At 31.3% G+C, this 25,594-nt stretch overlaps 2 protein-coding genes across 2 annotated transcripts in view; one reads left to right on the plus strand and one right to left on the minus strand.

Moving 5' to 3' along the window:
• The first annotated feature begins 829 nt into the window (after positions 1 to 829).
• LOC124535090 lies at positions 830 to 23,829 on the plus strand. The gene is made up of 5 exons (XM_047111145.1): positions 830 to 1,031; positions 19,681 to 21,150; positions 21,226 to 21,410; positions 21,494 to 21,708; positions 22,389 to 23,829. Exons 1-5 carry the CDS (start codon positions 1,004 to 1,006, stop codon positions 22,618 to 22,620), a joined length of 2,130 nt encoding a protein of 709 aa, XP_046967101.1. The 5' UTR covers positions 830 to 1,003; the 3' UTR covers positions 22,621 to 23,829.
• Positions 23,830 to 23,877: 48 nt separating this feature from the next.
• Positions 23,878 to 25,594, minus strand: part of LOC124535091 (sex determination protein fruitless) — a 66,320-nt gene continuing 64,603 nt past the window's right edge. Inside the window, exon 10 of the mRNA XM_047111152.1 lies at positions 23,878 to 25,385. Coding sequence (XP_046967108.1) covers positions 25,147 to 25,385 — 239 coding nt within the window. The 3' untranslated portion in view covers positions 23,878 to 25,146. The remainder of the gene's footprint in view (positions 25,386 to 25,594) is intronic.

Consider the following 25,594-nt stretch of genomic DNA (forward strand, 5'->3'; position numbering starts at 1 on the left):
ACTTTGGACATATTACAGTGTACTGTGCTTGTAAAAAAGCAGGGTCTCATAAATCCAATCTTTTACCGAGAAATCATTGATAAAAAAAAATTTTTTTTTTCGACCCGACCTGGGGTTCTATCCCAGTAACTCGGCATACGCAGCCTTATATCTAGCCAAAAGATAAACGAGGCAGTCAACACAGGCAGATTATAATAGAAAAGATTATAATTATGAAAAAAAAGAAGAATAAAAATAGTGAACCTCATTTAAGTAAGTCAGTGCTAATCGATGTAGTTGTCAAACTACTCATAATGTGAAAGTTCACTGTCATACAAGGGATTTTTGAATTTAACTTTTATATAATCGTAATTTTTGTTTGTAAATCAACTTCTTTTTAACATTAGTGTGACAGTTAAAATTACTTCCAGACTATTTAGACTTTCACTTATGTAAATAATAATCGGGATGTAAAGAGTTGATGGAATGACATGAACATCATGACTAGTTATTCAGCAAGTATATAAAAACTACTGTTAATATATAAAGACCAAGGAAAATATAATAAAGCTTTATATATTTTCCATGGACCGGAACACTTTCAGTATCGTAACTGAGAATGACTTAACCAGTATTCAAACTCAGGACCTTTTGATTGTATTTGCAAAGCAACCGAAGTATCATTCACACTATAGTAACGAGCCTTTTTATTTATAATCACTGTTCTTATATTCACGCAAAAAAAGTTTATTTTAAATTTTATAAGCATACAGTTTTATTTCGCTTGAGTCAAAGCTGTCAAAGCGAGAAAAAACTTAATGTTCAAGAGCCAGAGTGTACCGCGTTAAAGTGTTGAATCATTTAAAGTCATTTCTTACGCGAAGCGCGCCACCCGCATGCGAGTTCGTCGCCTTTCGTGTTACGATTTCTTGATACTTTATTTACGTAAATAAAAAACACCTTTAATAGGTTAACAGTTTTTGAAAATCAATAGAACATTGAATGTTGGATACAATTTTTTACTATGGAACTGTGGATATTAATATTATGCAGTAAGTACGATTTTTATCTTTTTATATTTAATTTATTTGTTAAAGGAAATTAAATTTAGACTTAAAAATTAATAACAAATAATCATTATAAAAGGATTAAAATATAAAATTATTTAGAGTAAAATATGCTTGTCACAGAACATTATAGCAAATCATTTTAAAATATAATGAAATATTTTTTCGTTATGACTTTCCACTACGTGACCTTAAAGTGGAGTAAAAAGGCATATCGAATTAAAACATTCTCAATGCCAATGTCTGCAGTCGAAATTAATTTAAACAAAACAAAGAAAACTATAACATCACTTAAGATATATGAAATTGAAACTAATCTATTTTCTGTCTCATTACATTGCAATAAAGAAAACTAACCGTTACCTTGAATCAATTGTGTTCTATTTTCATAACTGCAACAAAGGTTTTAATTTTTATATATGATTTCATAAAGTATATTACACAAAAATGGACATATGATTTATATATAAATAATTTATTTTATGTAATAAGATTAACGAAATAAATACGTTAACCATATATTGCTTTATACATTTTATAAATTCCTGTCTAAATGCAATCAAGTACATAAACATGTTACATTACCTTGGTATTTCTAACCCAGCTATATAGCCTGTTTATTTATCGTGTATTTTTACTATGAGAAATGTAACAGATTTAGCGTTTTAACAATAAGTGTAACAACTGTGCTGCTTCGAGCGCGTTGAAGTCGATCACACGTGTATCGTTAAAATCGCAAGAGCTTATAATTAAGAAAGTAAATAATAAATTAAACTTACAACATAAAAATTTTTTTAAAACTCACTTATTTGAAGTAAATATAAAATTTTGTGCCTAAGCAGTTTACTATTCGTACATCTTTCGTCCGTAGTATGGATACGTCCATACCAGTATCAAATAAAGCAAAAAAATTGAATTCCATAAGGTTAGAGAACTAATAGTTCTAATCTGTTTGCAAGATTAGACTTCAACAAACTAACAAACAAAACACAGCAAGTTAAATAAAAGCTTCGAACAAATATCTATTAATAAACCATTTCACAGACAAATATTAATTATACAGATATCTAGTTATATATCTCTTTGTTAGAGCTCGTCGATAACGCACTTGACCGGTCTTCTTCGGAGAAAATATTTAAAAATATTTCTCATGTAACACGAGTTACCGAAGAGGTTACGATTAGGCCGGTTAATTATTGCGTTATCTAATTTGTTGAGTTTGTAATTTATTAACAGTGATTATGGCTTATGAAACCCATTTTAATATAGATACTAAGACGTAATTCGCGCTCCATCGCTCACAAAAAATATTAACGTAGGTAATGTCTATTGATATATAACGTAGGGATTAAATTACATATTTTAAAAATATATTCGATATAATTTATCAAGTAATATTTGTTAATAAGTCTTTATTAATACAAATATATTTGCTATTTCATGGTTATTTCAATTGATGGCTGTTTATTTAAATACCATAGTCGCTTCTTTATAGAGCGGAAATTAAAAAAAAAGACAAATTATACACCTAACGAATATGTTGGTAGGATTGAACTTGCAACATTGAGAAGAAACGTGAATCTATTTTACCGTCGAGGTTTATACACACATATCATATTACTTTTACATTTTGCAACTCAAATCTGGATTTGAAGATAATATTTCATCATACAGACGTTTCTTCATCGACATATCGATGTTCTCTTGTTTTATAATCTCATAATCATTGCTCTTTAAATTAATAACATTACATTATTAATAATTTACTAAAAATAACGTATAATTCCATGTTATTTTTATAGTAGGTACTTGTCAGTTGTTGTGACATTTAAATATATTATTTTGTTATTAAAAAATGTATAATATGAAAATAATTATAAGATAAAGGAAACGAATATGTAAATAATACCGTTTTTTAAAAGTTTTCGATTCTCCTTTGTTAACTGCTATCAAATTACTATAAAACACATTTATGAAGTATGAATAATAGCAATCGCTTATTACAAAATCGCTATAAAGACAATCTAAACAATACCATATATTAGTTAGTGTTTAAAATTATTCTGATTATGCGCGACCTAATAATTTTAATGACTCAGAATTCATATCCATGAATCGTTTTCATAGATATGATCCACTAGTAACTGCCCGCGGCTTCAATTGCGTTTTAGGGATTTGGTCATCACGTGTTAGACTAAAAAAAAGTTCATTTGGAATTTCCTTCATACCAAAATTCATCGAATTCGGTTCAGCGGTTTGTACGTGAAAGAGCGACACACACACACACACACACAGAGTTACTTTCATATTTATAATATTAGTATATATTATAGAACACATAAAATGAAAAATATGCTCATACATGTCCCACAGCTGAATAACCAGTCCCATCATAAATATTCAAAGATTAGTCCAGTACGAGAAATTCTTAACACTATGTCCACTGCGAATTCGCGTTTTGCTCATACATACTTTTAGAGTTAGTTGACTATGTAAATTGTAAAGGTTAAATGAGAGTGTTATCGTATTAGTTGTGTAGTGCGCTTTCACTGTCCGTCTACCGACGTCAGTTACTTTTTTATGACCCTGATGACCCATCGATGATTACCGCTTATAGTCAGTGAAATTGAAAATTAATGACTTAAGAATATTGAACCGGGAAGTTCTTCTGTTCGTACAAGCAAGCCATCGATATGGATAATGGAATTTAAATAAGCTTTAAAATCGATTGTAAAGGAAACTATTAAAATGAAAGTATAAAACTTGATTCTCCTAGAATTTGTGGATTATTTTTTAAGATAAGTTATTTAAAAGACAACATTTTTTTAAACAAGAAATACCAATGTAAATACGAAAGCTTAAGGAATACGTATATTGTTAATCAGTTGTAAATTTTATATTTTCTTATTCTATAGATATTATAACTATAGGAAATACTAGGCGTGCCTTGTACGCGTTTGAATTTACCAAAAAAAAAATATTATTGTAGCCTAAGTTACCTTTTTATTATATCAGTTATCTGCTAGAACAAAAAGATTGACAGACAGACAGAAATTGTAAAAAATATTATTTTGGTATATGTAACGTGTATACTTACATATGCATTGAGTAAAAAAGGGTTATTTTAATATTACAAACAGACATTCCAATTTTATCACATGTATGGATAATAGATAGGAAAACTATTTTATTTAATATAAAAATATAATAAATATATTAGAAATTAAATAAATGAAAATTGTAATACCAAAAATTAATTATTATTAATTTATCAGTACAATGCAACGACGTGTTTTAACTACATGTTATTACTAGTGAAAGAACTTGCTTAACTAAGGAAGAAAACGTTGTTTCTTGCTTTTCTTATAGTATTTTATAATAATTACAGTTTATGTGTATGTTTTACACGAAGCCCAATGCAATTATGTATCTCCACAATAAATTTCCCGCCATGACGACTATCTGTCAATTTTAATGTTGCCAGATTAAAGAGACAATACATTGACAGATACTACTCGTCTGTAGTTTATAGATAATAAATAATTCATATAATATGTATTTAATATTTTGTATTACATTCTAATGCAGTCTTACATTAGTCTATAAACATTTAAAGTAAACAATGAATTGACGAATGACGTTATTCAAAATGAGCAGAGATGGCCCAGTCGTTAGAACGCGTGCATCTTAACCGATGATTGCGGGTTCAAACCCAGGCAAGCACCTCTGATTCATGTGCTTAATTTGTCTTTATAATTCATTTCGTGCTCAGCAGTGAAGAAAAACATCGTGAGGAAACCTGCATGTGACAAATTTCATAGAAATTCTGCCACATGTGTATTCCACCAACCCGCATTGGAACAGCGTGGTGGAATATGTTCCAAACCTTCTCCTTAAAGGGAGAGGAGGCCTTTAGTCCAGCAGTGGGAATTTACAGGCTGTTGTTATTGTTGTTCTTATTCAAAATAATATGCCATTAAATACTATATAAAATTAAATATGTGTTATGTGCTTAAAAATGCATAATGTCTTCTTGTTTCGATTTGGAGTGTAGAAGAAAGTTAAACGTTATAGACTTTTTATCGCGCTCCAGCGGCGCCGGCGCATGTATTCAATCTCCTTTCGCGATACAATTTAAATGCCTATAATTTTGCGTATTCATAATAACTTCCGTGTCTCGCTTTAACAGTTTTGGGTTATGCAAGCATCTCAATAGTTGGGATTGTTATTTTGATTCTCTATTGTTAAATACGAGACAAAGAAATTGTTTTTATGATATGTTCCAACGTTTAAAAAAGGTTGTATTTAATTACCATACAGAGATAAAATAAAAAGAAAACCACTTTTAACAATTTCTGGGTTTTCCTCAGGTTTTTTTTACTAACACGTATTCAGCTAAGGTATGTAAATAGTATTTCTTAATTAATTACAACATAGTACCAAGGCGTGTTTGGAATACACTTAACAAATAGTCAATTGCTTCAGCTGCGCCTTACAACACCCTTTACTAGTCCTTACGTACATAATAGTTAATAAGTTTTATAATTTTTATCAAGAATTTTAAGTATATGAATGATACATCAATATTTTCGACCTAACTATAACTAAAATTAGTGCTTATATCGACGAAGTAGAATCAGCACTAATGGTTGAGTAGGCACTTAACTTACTTAAACTTCATAACTTTTGTGAACTTGGTCTATAGGTGATGGTCCGCCAACCTATACCATAAAAAAATGTTTTTAGACTTAAATCGACTCATCGTTTAACCTTTCCTTACTTAACTTTTTCCATTCCTTTAATCCTAAGGAACATTTTATTGCAAAATATGCTATATGCATGTAAATTTTCATATTTTCTCAACAACAACAGCCTGTAAATTCCCACTGCTGGGAGTGCGTTTAAGGCCTTTAGGCCTCCTCCCCCTTTGAGAAGAAGGTTTGGAACATATTCCACCACGCTGTTCTATTGCGGTTTGGTGGAATACACATGTGGCAGAATTTCTATGAAATTTGCCCCATGCAGGTTTCCTCACGATGTTTTCCTTCATTGCTGAGCACGAGATGAATTATAAAGACAAATTTAGCACACGAATCAGCGGTGCTTGCCTGGGCTTGAACCCGTAATCATCGGTTAAGATGGACGCGTTCTAAGCACTGGGCCATCTCGACTCTTTTTCATATTTTCTCATTGAGTATGAAATTATAAAAACGCCGAAATATCTTAAAGTTAGTATAGTATAAACCATATCTGTATAATGTTTCTGCTATGATAAAATGAATCAGCAGGCATACTGATAGATAGACTTATTATTAATCATATCAGATTCAAAGGAAACAGAATACTAATTAGTACAAATCCAGGTTGCTGTTACATATTTGGTTTAGATACTTGCTTTGGCATATTTCACAACATCCCGTGTTCTAAACCTGATTCGTTAGTCATTGATATATTTTGAAATAATAAATAAAACATTATCTGCCGCACGATTTTGTTTATGGAGCAGTAAAGGGTACAACTTATCTATTTGTGTGTTAGTACTAGTTCTATAATTTATTCGATCTAAGCTAACATGTATGTCAAGTGAATTACATGAGTATAGCTGATTTTTTTTTTGTAATAAATAATATTAATTAATTAGATCAAAATAATGTGATTAAAAAAAGTTTAGGCTTTAGAAATATTATGAATTTATTTTTTAATATATCGATCAATTAGCTGCAGCTAATTAATTAAATATGAGTGTATTTATAGGTATACCTTTTCTGACAAGCCATGTTTGTACGTTCTCATTCATATGCAGCCTGCAAAATGAAAATGAATGTGACCTCGGCTACTTTACTGCATACATATGTATGAGATTTTGATTCGCTCTTTCGATGGAAGTTTGGTATTAAAACGGCCATAATTAACTCTGTAAGCTGTTTGATAAATTTTGGTGTTAGTCTTTAATATTTATATCTCACCCATGACAAAAAAGTAGAGTGATAAATAATTGTCAATTTATTAAAACATTTACACAGTAGCAAGTAACCTTTGCTAAAGAAATATTAGTGGAACCAAGAAAAAATCCGCAAAACCGGTAGAACAGTGTAGTAGTAGTAGTGCTTACAGTAATATCTTTCGGACAAACACTCTTTAGAAAAGCAAAAGGAGAATAGATCCGGGAAAAGTGCGTTTAAAATAACTAGATTATAGACACTGACTAAACACATAACCATATGTTGCAGGAAGACTCAGTTCCACAGGATATGTGGAACAGTTAGGAAAGTTAGAAAACTAAACGTATATCCACGAGAATATTGATATCACTCAGTTTCTAACTCTTTATTTTCTCAATCTGGTTCTTTTCGAAATCTAATTACAAAACGACGGTAGCTTCACTTAATTGTTAAATGACGATTCAAAAGTAGTAGCCTACTTGAGTAAAGTTTATTTTGATTTTGACTTTTGATGGTCGGTAATTTTAAAATTAATGAATTTAATCTTAGAAATAAAAAAAAAAATCAAGAATATGAGTTTCCATTATTTGCTACTGCAGTAGGTAATTTAAATTGACATGTTTAAATTTTTAAATTTACTTATTATTAAAACCATTGAAAAATGTAAGGATTATTTATTATTTTAAAAAAAATTTTATGCGAGTAAAGAAGCAACGATGTAAACATGGATCACCTTGAACCACTATTAATAACTGACATACATCTTATCGGTACATCGTTCTTGATGAGAAAATTAGCATTTCTCACGGTATGCTAACAATTAGTAAGAGATATTAGTGTATTAATCATTTTTAAGGTTGGTAAGGTACAATATGAATTTAATTATATAGTTTCCTAATGTAGTTCGTTTAGTAAAGTTTAATTAATGAATCTGATTTATTTTGGTATAATTAATTAGCATAGATAATGTAATATAACATATTTCGTACTGGCTTTGTAAGGAATGGTTAGTATGTCTTACGGCGCCACAATCTCCCACTTACCACTAAGTGGTTCATGTACCAACCTTCTTCTAAAAAAAGTGTGCAAGTAAAAAAGTGTCCCGTATATTCTCGAAGACTTTATATAGTTTTCTCTCTATATATAGTCTTCGAGACAAGATTCACTCAACTTCGAAACTCATGGTAGCTCATGTTTGGTATTGCGAAATTTTACCCAAAAGCGAGCATAAGGATAAACTATGGACCTCACAATTAGCAGATTTATTATCTACCCAATACACTGTATGTGTAGTAAGAAAAAATATGTTTTATAAAATATGTTCTATCATAACATTAATACACTCTCTCTCTCTTCCTACGTTACATTATAACAGGTTGCACTAGTACTCACTAATTATTCTTGCATAGAAGTTTTTGCCTGATACGTAAGGCCAGTCGTAGTTTTTTTATGCCGCAATTAAATAGGCTGTTAGTGATGACAGTTTGAACCATGGCGTTATTAACTATCCGATCATTAGGATCTTTATTTTATGTGTTATTTGTACCTTAGACCAGACTTATTAGTATCTTGTCATGTTATAATTACCGATAACTTTCCAGACTTTGACGTTGATCACAACATATCATTGTTTACTTAATTACATAAAGGCATATTGAAAATTAAGCTTGTAACAAAATGAGTGTTATTCTGCATGATATTCAATTTAATTTAACAATGACTCATTTATGACTACCATTAAGTATCACAGTATGTGTTAATTGTCATGAAATAATCTATTGTAAATAACATCTTAGATTAATTCCCACGATGACGTCGGTATGCAATGCAACTACAATGTCAACAGTAATACAATTTATATTTATTATTATATGTTCAAATATGTTTAAATAAGCTTCAAATATGTTTGGAAAGATTTGTATAAACCAATATTTGGGCAGAAAATCTCGTGTCTTTTTTTTATAAATATTAAATCTCACCCACGTATTTTACTATCACAATGATGGTCTTTAGCATATGTATCTTTATTAAAGACGCATTAATTACTGTAAAAGTAATCAAATATATGTTGATAATATCATAAATAATTACTATGATAACTATTTAGAAAGTTCTGTCAGACCCTTGATGATGACCCAGATGATTTATTTTATTCGGATCGAGTTTTGATCAATTCGCGTTTTTTATTTCAATGTTAATATTACCATTGCAATTTCAGAAATACGATATTAATTCAATACAGACTCAGAAGTTTTATCCTCTCCAAATAATATGTGTTATATTATCTGGGACTATCTTGTGTTAACACATCCTTATACTTTCAACATCACATTCATATTCGATACAGCTTTTTAGGTAAAGATTGAATAATATAAGAAAGTTTAGCAATCAAATCAAAGCTTCCAAGTGTGAATTAAACGGAAGCTATGTGTAATTGGATATATTAAGTTTGGTGAAATCTAGAATAACATATTTGTTGTTTCCGCTTCGTCGGATGAAAGTTTTACTCATTACCCATAATAATTTATGCCTTATATGTACTTATATAATTTCATTAAAAAATCGCTTAAATTGCTATAGTCTATTTTCCAATAGACCTGTTCTTAATGAAGAAAACTAGAATGTCCCCGTAGGAAAATTAAATGAGAAATTTTACGTAGGTTTTGAGAAAATGATGAATGATAGATTAACTGAAAGAAGAAAAGGATTATCCTTTCTTTGTTTCGTGAAGTAATTACCTATTTTATTTTGTAATGTACTTAAAAATCATAATACGTACCATCAATTAAATGTAGGTGTTACAGTAGCCGCACAATTATTTGATATAATGTGGATCAGATAAAGCAGAGCGCTGCGGTGACAGTCATCGACCCAGATGCCGGTTGCAACAACGGGCGCGACGACAGCTGGCCGCTCCACTCTCCTGTTACGTACGTCCTTACACTCCTTGTAAGCGGTAACTGGAGTACCTTTCGAATTATTTGGCTTCTATGTAAAGGGCAAATGTTTGCATTCGTTTTAACAAATTCTTTGCATTAATCAATATAAAGTAGAATTTAGAGAACCTAAAATCAATTAAAATATATTAAATTTGTGTTCACATGTCTCCAAATAGTTAATTTTACGATATGGAAATAAAATATTTTGAAATCGCGTTATTTTTGTTTCTAATTAATGTATTAATTAGTTTTATTAGCATTGCTCGTTAAAATGTTTTTAATAACGACCATTCTTTATTAAGTTGTATTATATTGCTAATTGATCGTGAATGAGTTTTTTATATGGTCTTACAAAAATATTGTAACGGCTGATAACTGTATTTACCAAGTATAAAAAATATTATTACAAATTTTCTGGTAAACAACCGACAAAGAATAATGTTACAAATAAAAAATATCAGAGAAGAGTTATAAGGTCGGTAGACGTTTTTATTTTTAACTTACCGAACCGAAAAGCGTCAGGTAGGTACAGTATTTTTTATTTAAGTCACTGAGAAAAGTATAGGTTATAGCTCAACTTAGAAAACTTGTGTACACTGCTTAAGAAAACTTAAGGGCTTCTAAAAAAAAAATCAAAATTTTGTGCCTTTTTCTTTACGCTAGAGCCTTTTACGGTGTTTTACAAAAATACAAAAAAAAAAAAATAATCAGTAAAGTCTGACTAAAGTTTCGTTGCGAGTAATAGAAAAGGGGATGCCTATACATTTATAGATAAGGGATGATTATTCCTACTTGAGAAGAATCTAAAAATAAATAAATAAGGCATATTAATCAGAATCCAAGTAGTTAAACAGTAAGTAATTTGAAAGTAAATAGTAATATTTTGAGTTCTAGTCAGAATGATGAAACGAAATAAAGACAACGTATTTTCGTACGTGTGTGAAACTAGACATATTTCTTGCAACAAATACCTAACAAAATATTACGGTCTAGTGCTTTGCAACGTAATTATATTTCCATTGTAAAACAAATAAATACATGTAAGATATGCAAACAATATTTCGCTGTTTGATGGCCGATTGCCGTTTGTCTGTTTAGTCGTGTATTTGAGTTTGTAAACGGCATTTAAGAGAATTGCGTTTCGACATCAAGGCAATATGTGTTCCTGTGTAGGAACTATGAAGAAAGAATGATGGTATGTCTAATTGTACTTCTCTGAACCTATCAATTAAGTAGTGCCTCTTAGCACACAGTTAAATGTTGCGATGTGTCAATACGTTCTTCGTGATTATTAAGAGATGTATCTTATATTAGAGTAGATATTAGACAGTCCGGTGGTTAGAACCCTTGAACAGATCCCAATATTGCGTGCTGAAACACGGACACGGAGTCTTCGTGTGCATAATTTGCGTTTACAATTTATCTCATGCACTGCGGTGAAGGAAGACATCGTGAAGAAACCTGCATGTCTCTAATTGTCTCGCACATGTGTATTCATCAACCCAAATTTGTAAAATGATGGAATAACCTCAAAGCTTACCTTAAGTAAGCCAACAATGGGATACTAACAGTCTGTTACTACTAAAAAATAATATTTAGGACGTATATATATTATTAGACAATTTTTTTCAGATTTTTAAATATATAAAAAAACTTATCCATCTTCTCATTCATCTTTAACTGAAAATTGTTACATACTCGGTTTTTATTACGAAATTATTTCCCTTGGCCCAGTTTGTCGGATATGATGCTGCGCTAAGAATGTTTAAAGAAATTTCTTGTTAAGAAATATATTTTTTATACTGACCTACATAATTATGAAATAGATGTTATTTATATATGGACAATATTTTATAATAAAATGTACTAAAATAAATATATACGGGTTATTTACGTCAATTCAAATTGTATAGCTCAGATATAAGGAAATGTATGTTAACTAAGTATACACAAATGACGTAGAAGCAAACGTTAATTTCAATAATAGTCTGCACGATTGCAATGCATTGAGTTAAGTTGTGCTCTCGTACAATAAGATTTTGTATGCAATAGAGGTAGATGTCGGGAATCTGGAATTGAACGAAAACCATTTCACTATAAACAAATGTAAATTAGAGAGAAAGGCTATGAGGTAGATGATTTCGCAAGCCACACGAATACTAATCTCGCAAGATAGATGTTATAAGCTCGGCCATAGATAATTCCAAGGCGAAATCCAATTTATTATATTATTCGCTTTCAAAAGAGACACAATATTTTGATGGCACACTTCAATGAATAAAATAATATGCTCCATTTTATGGGAACAAACCAAAATATAATAATATATTGTTTCTAGAAACATTCCCTATTATTTGTATGTATAGGTAATTTTTAGGCAATTTATTAACATCGCCATTGGTCATGATGTTCGATTAAATATATCATAAAATGTTAGCGAATCTTTATATTTGCAATCGGATAATATTACAGTACGACTATTAAGACATTTCTTTTTTCCATAACTTTTTGTTATTCATTTTAATTTTAAGTTGATGTATAAGCGACTGTATCAATTTTGTTATTGACCCACCGTTAACATACTTATATCACCAAAGGTTCGTGATCGGCTACGCGTTGCTCACTACACACAATCTCACCTAATCAGTAAACACGATTTTGTTTATGTAATAACTTTTGGCGTCTGTTTCCTGCCATAGTCGTGATTCGCTTTCACCTTAATAACATGCTTTCTATGCTCTTATTTTACGTGACAATTGTTTTGAAGACACCAAAAATTAAGCCAAAATATTTTAATCTTTGATACTGTGATTATATAATATAAATTGAAGTTGCACTGAAACAAAGGTAAGGAAATTGCAACCAGTATCCATGTGCTTTTAAAATATTGTATAACACAATATTTCAAAACCTTTTGTTATTAGTGAACTTATATTTTCAGTAATTATGTAATATTAATTAGTAATTAATTTAATAAGATATTTTATATTTCGTAATTTTCTGTACACATATTTCTATACATAAAATATAACAAATGATGTAACTCGTATTTTCTATAAACTCGTATTGTCAATAAGTTACTCCATAAAGCAACCGCCATCCTCATTTTTTTAATTTATTATCTTTTTACTTTTATAAAAGGTCTGTTTAGCAGAAAAAGGTACTATAAATGTAGAAGGCTATAAAACATTACACTGTATCTATATCGGTCAAATGTTTTTTTTGTGGTACGAAGGTTGTAGTGCTTTGTTCTCCCCAAAGTATTTATTGAAGGCCCCAATGGAAGTTAGAGTCTACAGTGATACTAAGGAATTCAGTTATTTCTAAAACTTCGGATTCTTCATAATTTAAATTTTTATATTTTTTCCATATCTTACTTTTGGAGCAGTGAATTTTGTGCATTTATTTTTTTTACACTTTAACAGAATATAACTTATCAACACTAAATCAATGTCCTTTTTCAGAAAGAGTATCGTTCATATCGTCATATATTGCAAGACATTTTCATTATAAACACTATAGAAGTATCAACATTAAAAAAAAACGTGAGATGTGTTTATTACGATTTTTAATTGCATTGTTCATAGTATATAAATAAATAATTTTGTAGAAGTCACATATTTGCTATATATAATGCACTTAAAATTTTCATAAATGGTGTACTGCTGAATCCTTTATTGTACATAATATACGTGTCCAAATTTCTGTACACTAATGGGAGTGGGTATCACCCACCCACTCATCACATATTCTAATAAACAGCAATATTGCGCACCTCGGATGTGATACAGCATGGTACATAGTTTTAAATTGTTACTGGAAAATACTTTGTTTTTGTGTGTTTCGGTTTGAAGGGTGAGTTAACGAGTGTAATTATAGGCACAAGGGACACAACATCTTAGTTCGTGATTTGTGATGCGTTGATGATGTAAATTCCCCTACACGTTACACGGCCTTGGGGCCACATATAATTAAACTTATTATATTCATATAGCTTTCAAACAAATTATATTATCTATTAAGGTTGATGTTTAATATTTGTTTTTTAATCCATTATACCCGACATTTAGAAAAAAATAATTAATTATACTTCTGCTAAATATAGATTGTGACGAGAACGTTTAAAATAATTATATTATTACACAGTCTATATAAAGAATACATATTTCGGTATTGCAGAAAGTATGTTGAAAATTATATCTTATATGAATGCACCGTTAAACAAGACGGGCGCGTAATAGGTATCTACTAGGCAGTGCGTGAGCTCGCCAGCCGTGACCGACAACTAGGGCCGATGTACCGAGTTATCTCCTGTTGTACTCGACGTATCGTGCTCCTAGTTACAACGTAGTCAGACGGATCTTACCAGTAAATATAACTAGGTATAATATGAAACTACTAGTTTCAGTATTAATTTGATTGAGCATTCCATATTGACATTCGTAATATATATAAATAGGTATATGAAACCGCACCAGAGTAAAATAAGTTTTAAGTAGGTTTCACAATCATAGTTTATTTCTAGGTTACTAGATACTTAAGCTTCTAATTAACTATCCATTTCACATTCAAAAATTGCAGGCTTATTGCGAAACACCACAGTTTTAGCGTTCTTCATTTATATTTATAAGTCTCAAAAGAAAGTCGGAATGTATTAGGTTGGGGAAAAAGTCTTTTCGCATATAGTATGTATGAACTTGTAATAAAATCTCTTTGGCTATACCATTTGTATCTGGCTGGTTTTGGTATCATTAAAAAGTTTTAATTTTAAAGAAGGCACTTCCAAATTCAAATTAGGAATTTGTGTGATTTTCATTTGTTTTTGTTGTTGTTAAAATGAGTGAATCTACAGAAGAAATTCGATACATTTTAAAATTTTACTATAATAAAGGTAAAAATGCAACTCAAGCCGCGAAAAAAATTTGTGATGTTTATGGACCTAATGCAGTATCTGTGAGAGTAGCGCAAGTTTGGTTTAAGCGTTTTCAAGCCGGAAATTTTGATATCAAAGATGCATCTCGCTCTGGTCGCCCTGTTACGGACAAAATTGATGCCATTTTTGAAAAAGTGGAGCAAGATCGGCATATTAGTAGTTACGATGTAGCTGAAGAACTGGCAATTGACCACAAAATGGTTTTGACTCATTTGAATAAAGCTGGGTACACAAAAAAGCTCGATATATGGGTGCCTCATGAACTCACTGAAAGAAACGTAATGAACCGTGTACTCATTTGTGATTCTTTATTACGACGTAATGAAACCGAACCATTTTTGAAGAAGCTGATAACTGGTGATGAAAAGTGGATCATATACGACAAGAACGTGCGAAAAAGATCGTGGTCAAAGGCTGGTCAAGCTTCACAGACTTTGGCAAAACCCGGATTAACTCGCAACAAGGTAATGCTGTGTATATGGTGGGATTGGAATGGCATCATTCATTATGAGCTGTTACCGCCCGGCAGGACCATCGATTCAGAACTGTATTGCGAACAATTGATGAGATTGAAGCAAGAAATTGAGAGAAAGCGGCCAGAATTGATCAACAGAAGGGGTGTGGTTTTTCACCATGACAACGCTAGACCTCACACATCTTTAGCCACTCAACAAAAATTACGAGAGTTTGGCTGGGAGGTATTAATGCATCCGCCGTATAGTCCTGACCTTGCACCTTCAGATTTTCATCTGTTTCGGTCTCTGCAGAATTCCTTAGGCAGTGTCAGGTTAACATCACGAGAGGACTGCCAAAACCACTTGTCGCAGTTTTTCGATCAGAAGCCCCAAAATGTTTACAGCAATGGGATCATGTCACTACCAACAAGATGGCAAAAAGTTATGGAACAAAATGGCACCTACATACTTTAGTCAAATGTAAATAAACTATAAAAAAAACTTTTTGAATTTTCATATAAAATACGAAGAAACTTTTTCCCCAACCTATTATATACGTAAGTATATTAATTAATCTTATTTAGCCGTCTAATCTTAGTATATTAATTGATTTTATATTTTGATAAGAAAGAATAGGTTTTAATTATGAGCGTTAGGTTATATAAGGATACAATTGCTAAAAACCGGTAGGTAAATTTGTCCATGCCTTAATTTTCAGAATTGGACCTATACTAGCATTGTAAGTTGATAAACAAGACCATGACTTTATAACGATAATGATACAGGCAAAACCTTGGACTGCCTCATTTATTTAATGGCTAGATGTAAGGCAGATCACGAGCCCTGTGCTAAATCCTAGATCGGGTCGATAAAAAAATTTTTTAGGTTTTTTCAAAAGAATGTCTCAGTAACAGCCTGGAAGTTTGAAGTGTTTACTCTGGCGCCTCGGAAAGAGCGTTAATCTTTTGGTCCTGTGCTTGAAGAGTTCAGGTTTGGCGGATATGTCGTACCATGGTGAGAGTGGAGGAATAACGAGTGCACCTATGTTTGAGCACAAACTGGTGAACTGTAATATTTATTGGTTGCGTGGTCTTTGACCTTATCGCAAGAATCGGTCAGGACGACATCAATACCTCTAACAAAATATTAGAATAATGAACACAGTAAAATAAATGTATGTCTTAACACAGACTATTTAAATGTATATTTTATCTTTCATCGAACACGGAAAAACACAAGTCAAGATATATTTTTATGAATGAAAATGATATCATAATCACATATTGCTTATCAATAAAAAAATAACTCTAGCTATTTTTCATCAATATATACATATCAGATGCGTGTATCAGTTGGCATAAAATGATAAGATTAATTAAAAATAGGATGTCGTAATCAATTAATTCATATTAAATTTTAATTTCCTTCAGATATTGCATTAGATATTATTGACAAACTAATTAAATTACGCTTTTTAATACCCGCCGTCCATTCAAATCCGTTTCGATCTATTCGTGTGATTATTCTTTAGTCATAATAACAAAATAAACGTTCTCGACAATTTGCTATAGTTCGTGACTGATTGAAGACAACCAATAGGATATAAAATTGTTTTGTTGCCAATGATATTCTAAAACAAATCACAAATACAATCAAGTATTAATCCTTAATATAAACTCTTATTTATTTCATAAGTAGTTAAATAATCGGACAACGTAAATACTTATAACAGTTATGTATGTAAATATTATAAGTAGATATTAATATAAAATTACACAATATTAAAACATGATATGATATGTAATTTAAGTTCCGCCAATATTATAAGCAACTAAATGTTAAATTGAATTTTAAAAAGGAAATAAGATCTGATACTATTATGATTAATATGGATTGTTCGACTGACATTTTTATTATAAAATAACATTCGTTGGACCTTGGCTACCACGATTAAAGAACAAATGCTTTTAATTCCGCCATTCACCGAATTACCGTCATATATTTTGATACATAAATTCAATGTAATATATTTCATAAATATTACAACAACAGCCTGTAAATTCCCACTGCTGGGATAATGGCCTCCTCTCCCTTTGAGGAGAAGGTTTGGAACATATTTCACCACGCTGTTCCAATGCGGGTTGGTGGAATACACATGTGACAGAATTTCTATGAAATTTGTCACATGCAGGTTTCCTGACGATGTTTTCCTTCACCGCTGAGCACGAGATGAATTATAAAGACAAATTAAGCAAATGAATCAGCGGTGCTTGCCTGGGTTTGAACCCGCAATCATCGGTTAAGATGCACGCGTTCTAACCACTGGGCCATCTCGACTCTAACATCTCGAGAATATTACATATACGTCTATATATATTATGTTACAATTTTTATTGATTTTTTTATCTTCGTACATCCTCCTACGCATTAAGGCTCACAATGATGTCATAACTCTCACTCCATATAGGAATCGTTTTCTAATATATGTATAACCAATATTTTTTTCTATTAAACCATTCCTATTAAAAATAATTTTCGACCATATCCGCTTTGAAGTAAATTTAATATAAGTTATAAATATAATACACATCAATGGTATTCACTTTATTTGGTTTCATTTAATTTTAAATAGTAAAGTTTATACAAAATACATCTATAACTGTCTTTCCGGGCCTATTTTAGGTTATACTTATACGTACATATACACTTTTCACGTTTATATCTATGACTAGCCTAAAGTCGTGATAAGAGGTCAAAAGATCATTTGTTCCTATGAAGCTAAATAACAAATGGAAATGTCAGTAAAGATAAATATAGTATATAGAGCAATAAAGGTACTTATCGAAGGTTTTATTGTAGCAATAGTTTTTGCAATACGTGATTTATTTGCAAATGTTGCCTCTTACTTACTAAACATATACAGAAAATGGACATATTTAGATATTCGGTATTGTTGTTGAAAATATTAGACTATCACTTGAAAAACGGTTCCATTATATAAATATGAAAATTTAATTCATTTTACCTTTATTCTACAAATAGCTTATGTATAGGTAATAAAAACAAAATGAACTATTTTTTTATTACATATTGTAATCAAATTACTAACTTTACTGTCGTAATTCAGGTACGTCAGTTATTCGATATTTATATAGAATATTATGTATATTGAGCAAATCATATTACTTTGGTAACAATAGTATTTTAACAGGCATGTTTTCTTGTTTTTAAAATAAATAATTATAAGGGGTATTTAAGGTATAAATTTAATAAAAGATTATCTGTAAGTACTATACAATACAAGCTGGATGGATGTCACAATGGAATATTCTTAGTAAAATAAATAAATGACTGACTGGCATACAAGGCAAAGCCTAATTCAGACAGATACCGATTTTTTATACTGCTAACCTTAAAAATATTACAACTAAAAAAATTACGAATTTTAGACAAAAAAAAAATAACTCAAATGTTACCCTATTAGAAATAAAAAACATAAGATTTATATATCGATTTTCATATTTATAACGTTAGAACGATTTAATTTACAAGACTGCGCCTCCCATGAAAACACATTAGGAGACATTATTTAAAAAATACTCTCTTGTTGTTTACTTAAAGAATTACTGTGGAAAATGTCGTCCCGTTAGACTCACCAGTGAAAGCCTAGCGTTGGATGAGTTTTTTTAATTTGTATTTGATAATAAAAATTGTAATGTGAAAATGATAGAAACTGCAGGAACGGAAAACGTTATTAATATTTCCGTATCTCTTTCTACACGGACACTATAAATGTCTTCGTTTGATTACCTATTATAAGTGCAACTCTGTCTCTTGGTTATATTATATCCAGGATACGGATATCATACTTCTTCAAGGTTTTTATTGCTTAGAAAAAAACACTACTACCATTCTAATTTTAAAATGAATCGAACACTAATTGTATTTTAGATTTATTAAATGTTTTTTGGGTTTCGTGGCCAAGCACGATAAGATATTACCAGTAATATTTGGGTACCGCCAGCTTACCTACTAGTTATTCTGTCGACAAAGCAATTGAGTCATAAACAACCGTTGCATAATAAGCAAATTCTAACGCAAATACAGCGATACAAGTACAGTATTTTATCAGCGTACTTACTTCTGTGCCATTAGATTGGACTGACAACGCCATAATGTGCGTTAATTTAACAAATATATACAACACTTTTTCATCATCTTCATTTCATTCCCAAAAGTATAAATTAGAATAGTATGAAAATTCGATATTAAAACTCAACTTTATAATATGTTTAATTATAATGTGCTTCGCAATTAGTTACAATTTTGAAATGAATGTTTTTAACATAATTACTTTTTTTTCAGTGATACCAACAATCGTAACAACAATAACAATCTCACCAAATGGAAATAGTCCAGAAACGAAAATGATTGGTGGAATGATGGTCGATACACACAAAAGAAACACGGAAACTATTGCTAGGAGTGAAGCTCCACAAAAAAGTTATATTAATCCGAACAATCTTTTAAAAGCGAATTCTTCAAAGTTGGCGATTAATGAAAGATATAGGAGACTGATACCTTATATGACGTTTTATTACGCTAACGATTTAGTATCCCCTACTACAGAAACGTACAATAAAAATAATGTTGAAGTTGAGCAAGCGAAAATCGTTGAAGCTGGAACCATCACACCGAATGAACGTCAACCAAAAATAATTTACACGTCACAAAGGCATAACAATAACATTCCAAGATATCATGGGAATCGCCTAACGCAATTTAATATAGCTTCATCGAATCCAACTAAATTATTTTATAAAGACTCTTTAGGACCTTTTCATTATCAAAACCCACCTAAGATAAGTCACGTTCAGAATCCTTCTTTGTTAGAACATAACGTTTATGATAACAGAGACATTACATATGACCGATTTATTCCAAAACAAATTAAAGCTCCGAGTGCTCCTTTTAAAGCTCCTACAAGAAATCCATACATAAACTCATATCAGAATGATGATTACCTTCCAAATGTACAATATTTCTCATCTGAGGAGGGGGGATCTCCAACATATAAGTTAATTCCCTATGAACAAACTCCACCTGTTAAAACACCTAATGTTTTCACATCGAAACAACAATACAGTTCTCCTATATTAAACCATAAAGAATCTATTTATATTAAACCAAGACCATCATTTCATCCGCAACCTTTTTACAATAGTCAACAAGTACAAACAAGAAAACCACCAGCAACTATATCAGAAATATATTATGAAAGAAGACCGCCGGTGACTAAATTGGTTGAACCAGTCATAGAAAGTGGGTTTAGACCGATAGTAAATTCAGTGTCGACAACCGAGGCCCCTGTATATAAATCAACAAAACAAGAAGCATCACCGTTTCATAGTTTTAAAAATGAGAAACATCAAGAATTTAATGGCGTTGAGGCAATATCAATTGCTCCTGAAGATAGTACAACGCAACCAGAATATGTAATTGAACAACCTCAATATAAACAAACACAAAACTCCGTAACTCTAGCGGAACTTTTAAATTCATTACAAATAAATAAATCAATCCCAAAACCAATTACAAGAGAAAACGTCAGTGCTTCTATAAGAACATTGTTACAAGTACTGAATACTTTAAAAGCTACTAATAAACAGAACGAAATGGAAACAGTAGTAGTCAGTACACCGAAACCTTTTAAGAATTCTGAAAATTCAATAAAAATAACGCCTACTACTATTCCATCAACGACATCAGAGCCACAAGATTTGTACGAAGAACCTTATCTTGCTCCTATTCACCCTCCTTCACAACATTTAGATGGTAATATAAAATAAAATGTACTTAATATAAATTCATAAATCGAATACCTAAATTTGACATTATCTATATTAACAGATTACCCAACCGGTGGGTCAAGTAGTCAACGATTCCCATTACCTGTGACATCTGACGAAGAAGGTGGCACTCCAGGTCGACCTGGTATAGATTATCCAATTTTAACACTCATTCCGTCAACTAAATTTGATTGCAAAACGCAGCGATACAAAGGTTTCTTTGCCGATCCTGAAACGAGATGTCAAGTGAGTGTATAAATACATTTTTTGATTTAAACTTAATACATATTTTTTATTAATTGTTAAAATATTTTAAAATATATTTTCAGGTATGGCACTATTGTGATTTAAACGGCGGTCAAGCTTCATTTCTATGTCCAAACGGCACAATATTCTCACAAGCAGCTTTAACATGTGACTGGTGGTTTAATGTCAAATGTGCTTCAACTACACAGCTGTATGTTCTCAATGAAAGCCTGTACAAGTACATTTTGCCTCATTCTCCTAAGTTTCCCGAGGACTACAGTGGTCCGTTAGTTGACAAGTAAGTTGGAGGCTGTAGTAATTATTTAATTTTATAATAATATTTAAAATATGGCAAGAACAAGCTATATTCTCAGCGTTACATGATTTTAATATATGATGAGGTCAATTCCCGTTGAGATTGTTGTTATTGAGCAGCAGAATGCGAGAGGAAACAGTCCTAAAAGGTATAGGTAGGTTAAATCAAATAAACGTTACAGAGTGCAAATAGACAAACAAAGAAATAAGAGTAAAAGTAAATTATAGATGGCTGTGGCCACCTCCATTTAAGGTGAGGTTTGGAGGTTATTTCAGCACTCTGGTGGTGATTACACTCATTGGGGTTGGTGCATATACAATCCACATGTACTTACCAGATTTTTATACTTCGTCACAATTTTCCTTATCTGTTTTATTTCACGATATGAATTATAAATCCAAATAGCGGGAAAATTCCGAGTTCTTGTCCAGGTTTGAACTTAAATCTTTAGTTAAGATCCACGGGCTGTCTTACTTATCTTAGCTCTCTGAGACTAAGCAAAGAATTCTAAATAAGGATGTTTTGTTTTTGTCTTAAATATTTAACTTCAAATATCTGATAAAAACCTTGGACAGAAACGTATAATTTTATAAATAACTTAGTTACACTACTCATTCACATCATGTATATTATTATTAAAAATATTAACAATGCTATTTCAGGTATCTTACATTAAAATTCAAGGAAATGGAAGAACAGTTTAAAAAGAATAAAAACAAAAAAGTAGCATCAGAAAAGATTGATAATGACGATGAATCGACTTCGAATGAAACAACAGAAAATAGCTCTGCTGAAGATGCCGTCAGCATTGCCAAAAGTCAGGTGAACCAAGCTGACGTTATCGTAGAATCGTCTGGAAATAGTGGCAATGTTCAAAGATTACAGGACGATTAAATCATAAATTATCAACTTTAAAAAACTAAACTTTTACTATTAAATGTGTAAAGCTGCGTCTCCACAGCAGAAAAATTGGCAAATTTTGTGTCGCAATGGTAATAAGTGTCTATTTACCATAAGCAAGTCCGTCTCAATCTAGGCTGCAAGGGGCTAATGGTGCTGATGATGGTCAGGTCTTGGACTATAGTTAGGGGCCCCATAAGTTATATTAAAAATTGCTGGAGTTGGTTAAATCAGCAGAACACTACTTGCATCTGAGTGCTCACTGTGTTCATGGCAGAGCTGGATATAAAGTGTGATAGTGAAGACATAATAGATAATTATGTCGTCTAATTATTATTGATTTTGTAAAGATTTTCACAGAAATTGCCAATTATTTCAATGGAAACACACTTTACTCTACTTTTGCTTGTTATTTTATAAATTAAGATAAGTCCCTGTGATAGTTTCTAATATACTGTTCTTAGACGGTAAGTATTTATGAAGTTGATGTTATTCACTAATTACTAAATACATATTTTATGGTTGTGAATTTCAACGCATAGATGCGAGATGAGTATTTGTAGGTGATGCTTGTTAGGTATATTATTTTAGTTAGGGAATTAAACTTGCCATAAACCGCCATGTTTAATTCATAGTAAACACGTAGTATTGTCTGTTATATCGCACTAGTACTATAACTATTGTTTAATACTTACTTTATTGGTTATGAATAGTGTGACTTTGAGTTGCGTGTCAAATAAATAAAACATTTATATTGTTTTGTTTTCATATAATACAATATTCATTCCCCATTTAAGTATGTATATAAACGCGCTTCTAGTTTTCTAGTTTCAACATCAAAATAAAAAAAATACTATAAATAATATCCGACTGAGGTGTGTTTCCAAAATATATATATATATTTTGGGTATTTATTTGTTTCTCACCAAAAAAGCAAGATTTATCGTGTCATAAGGAATACATTATTTTAAACCGTGATTGAGTGTAATATTTCTTTTATAATTATTATAAGATTTTTTTTTATTGATTCGTGTAATAAAATAAATAGAGTGACAAGGAGTTTGTGCATAACAATTGAATATACTTACCATAATTTTGTGATAATACTCAACAATGTGCAATTTTTATCGAGTTATTCTAAATAAATACTTAGAGATTTTATATCGTGTGCCTTTTTGTGCAATAAATTATTTAATTTTTGAACATACTTTTATTATTTTGTAAGAACCATGAAAAAGAATGAAACTCTAATTCAGTATTTACATTTAATAAAATTATTTACAACATGAATGCAGTAACGTTATCATTTATGTTTCACTAACATTTATGAATATAATATTATTCCATTATCAGAGTTACTTAAAAAAAGAACAAATAAGGTCAGTATTGAGATCATAAACAAGACATTGCAGAATTATCAATGTTTTGTACGCAGTTTGTTAAAAATTATCAATAGATGTTGTCATACGACCAATATATTGTATTATGCGTCTAAATATAAGTTATTTATATACGATTGATTATATTGAATATCATAGGCTTGGAGATTCAGAAATTGACAATATTTACAGAATGAAAATGACACATAATTTTAAGCACGATAATTTACACACATATCATCTATACATACATACCTATTCGTACGACATTGGACCATTATAAGCTAGTACCTAAACACTTAATATAATGCAATTTTCAATGCTAATATTTATACAAAAATATAATTTAGGAATAAAATAATATACTTAGAATTGATTTAATGGCTCGATACGATCAAATGTTTAGCGTATTTCAATTTTGAACACGAATTTAGAGCCGAGATTAAATATTAAAGTTTAGCTAATTTAGATTTACAATATATAATATTTATTTACAGACCATGTTTCCTCAATCCTATCCGCAATCACAAGCTGTTGCCAATTCAGTCTTACACGTTACGTTTCCACCTTCTTATCTTTAATATACAAAATATTATTCAGGAATATTTTCTTCATTAAAATGTGCTTTGTGCCAAAAGATATCAAGTTAAACAGATTAAGAAATAATTGTCATTTGTAATATGTGTTCGGTAAACATAAAGAAAAGTTATCAGATTTAAACTAGACATATGCATAAAGTAAATATTTATCAACTTTATTTAGTCTTAGAAAGAGTTTAGGTCTTATTCTATTCACAGACAATTAATACTGAATATTTATGCGACATTGAGTACATAGGTAAGAGCATCGGGCTAAATTTTAAAATCTCCGTTTCATCAACGGCGCAAATGACGCTCACATTTCATCCAAAATATCTACCCACGATAATTTTACCCTGTTAGTGACAACATTTACCATACACAATTAAAGAACAATAAATAACGCACGAAAACGTGCCATAAATTATTATCTACGTACACGAAGATAAATGTAAATTGCGTCAATATAATGACAAAACTACGTATAACAAGAAACAAAGTCGGCGTCGGGTCGGCGGGCGCCGGCGCGGGGTCGGGGGCGTTCGTGCGGCGCGTCTAGCTGTCTAGTGCTTGAGCAGCAGCGCGGCGTGCTTGAGGCGCAGGTGCGAGCGCAGCGTGTCGATGCGGCTGTAGGTGGCGGGGCAGTACGGGCACAGCGAGCGCTGCGCCGTGTGCGAGTGGAAGTGGTGCCAGCGGTTGGACACCTCCTTGCCGCACGACTTGCAGCGCCACAGCGCCGCGCTCTCGGCCGCCGCCACGAACATGCTGTGGTACGAGTACTGCGGCGCCGCGTGCGCGCGCTCTGCAACCACACGCGCCGCGCTCACTACCCACTGGCCCACCCGACCGCCAATAATTTGCAATGCGATGTTTCACTACTCTCGTAACTAGCTTAGTAACTCGAGAGTTTAATTTAAGAGGAACTTAATTTGAATTGAATCAGTATCATTAATCGTTCTTTGAGTAAAAAATCACATAGATCGCTTTGCAAAGTTATGTGGACGGCACCGA

Source organism: Vanessa cardui, chromosome 14 (assembly GCF_905220365.1).
Source record: "Vanessa cardui chromosome 14, ilVanCard2.1, whole genome shotgun sequence".
Lineage (NCBI taxonomy): Eukaryota > Metazoa > Arthropoda > Insecta > Lepidoptera > Nymphalidae > Vanessa > Vanessa cardui.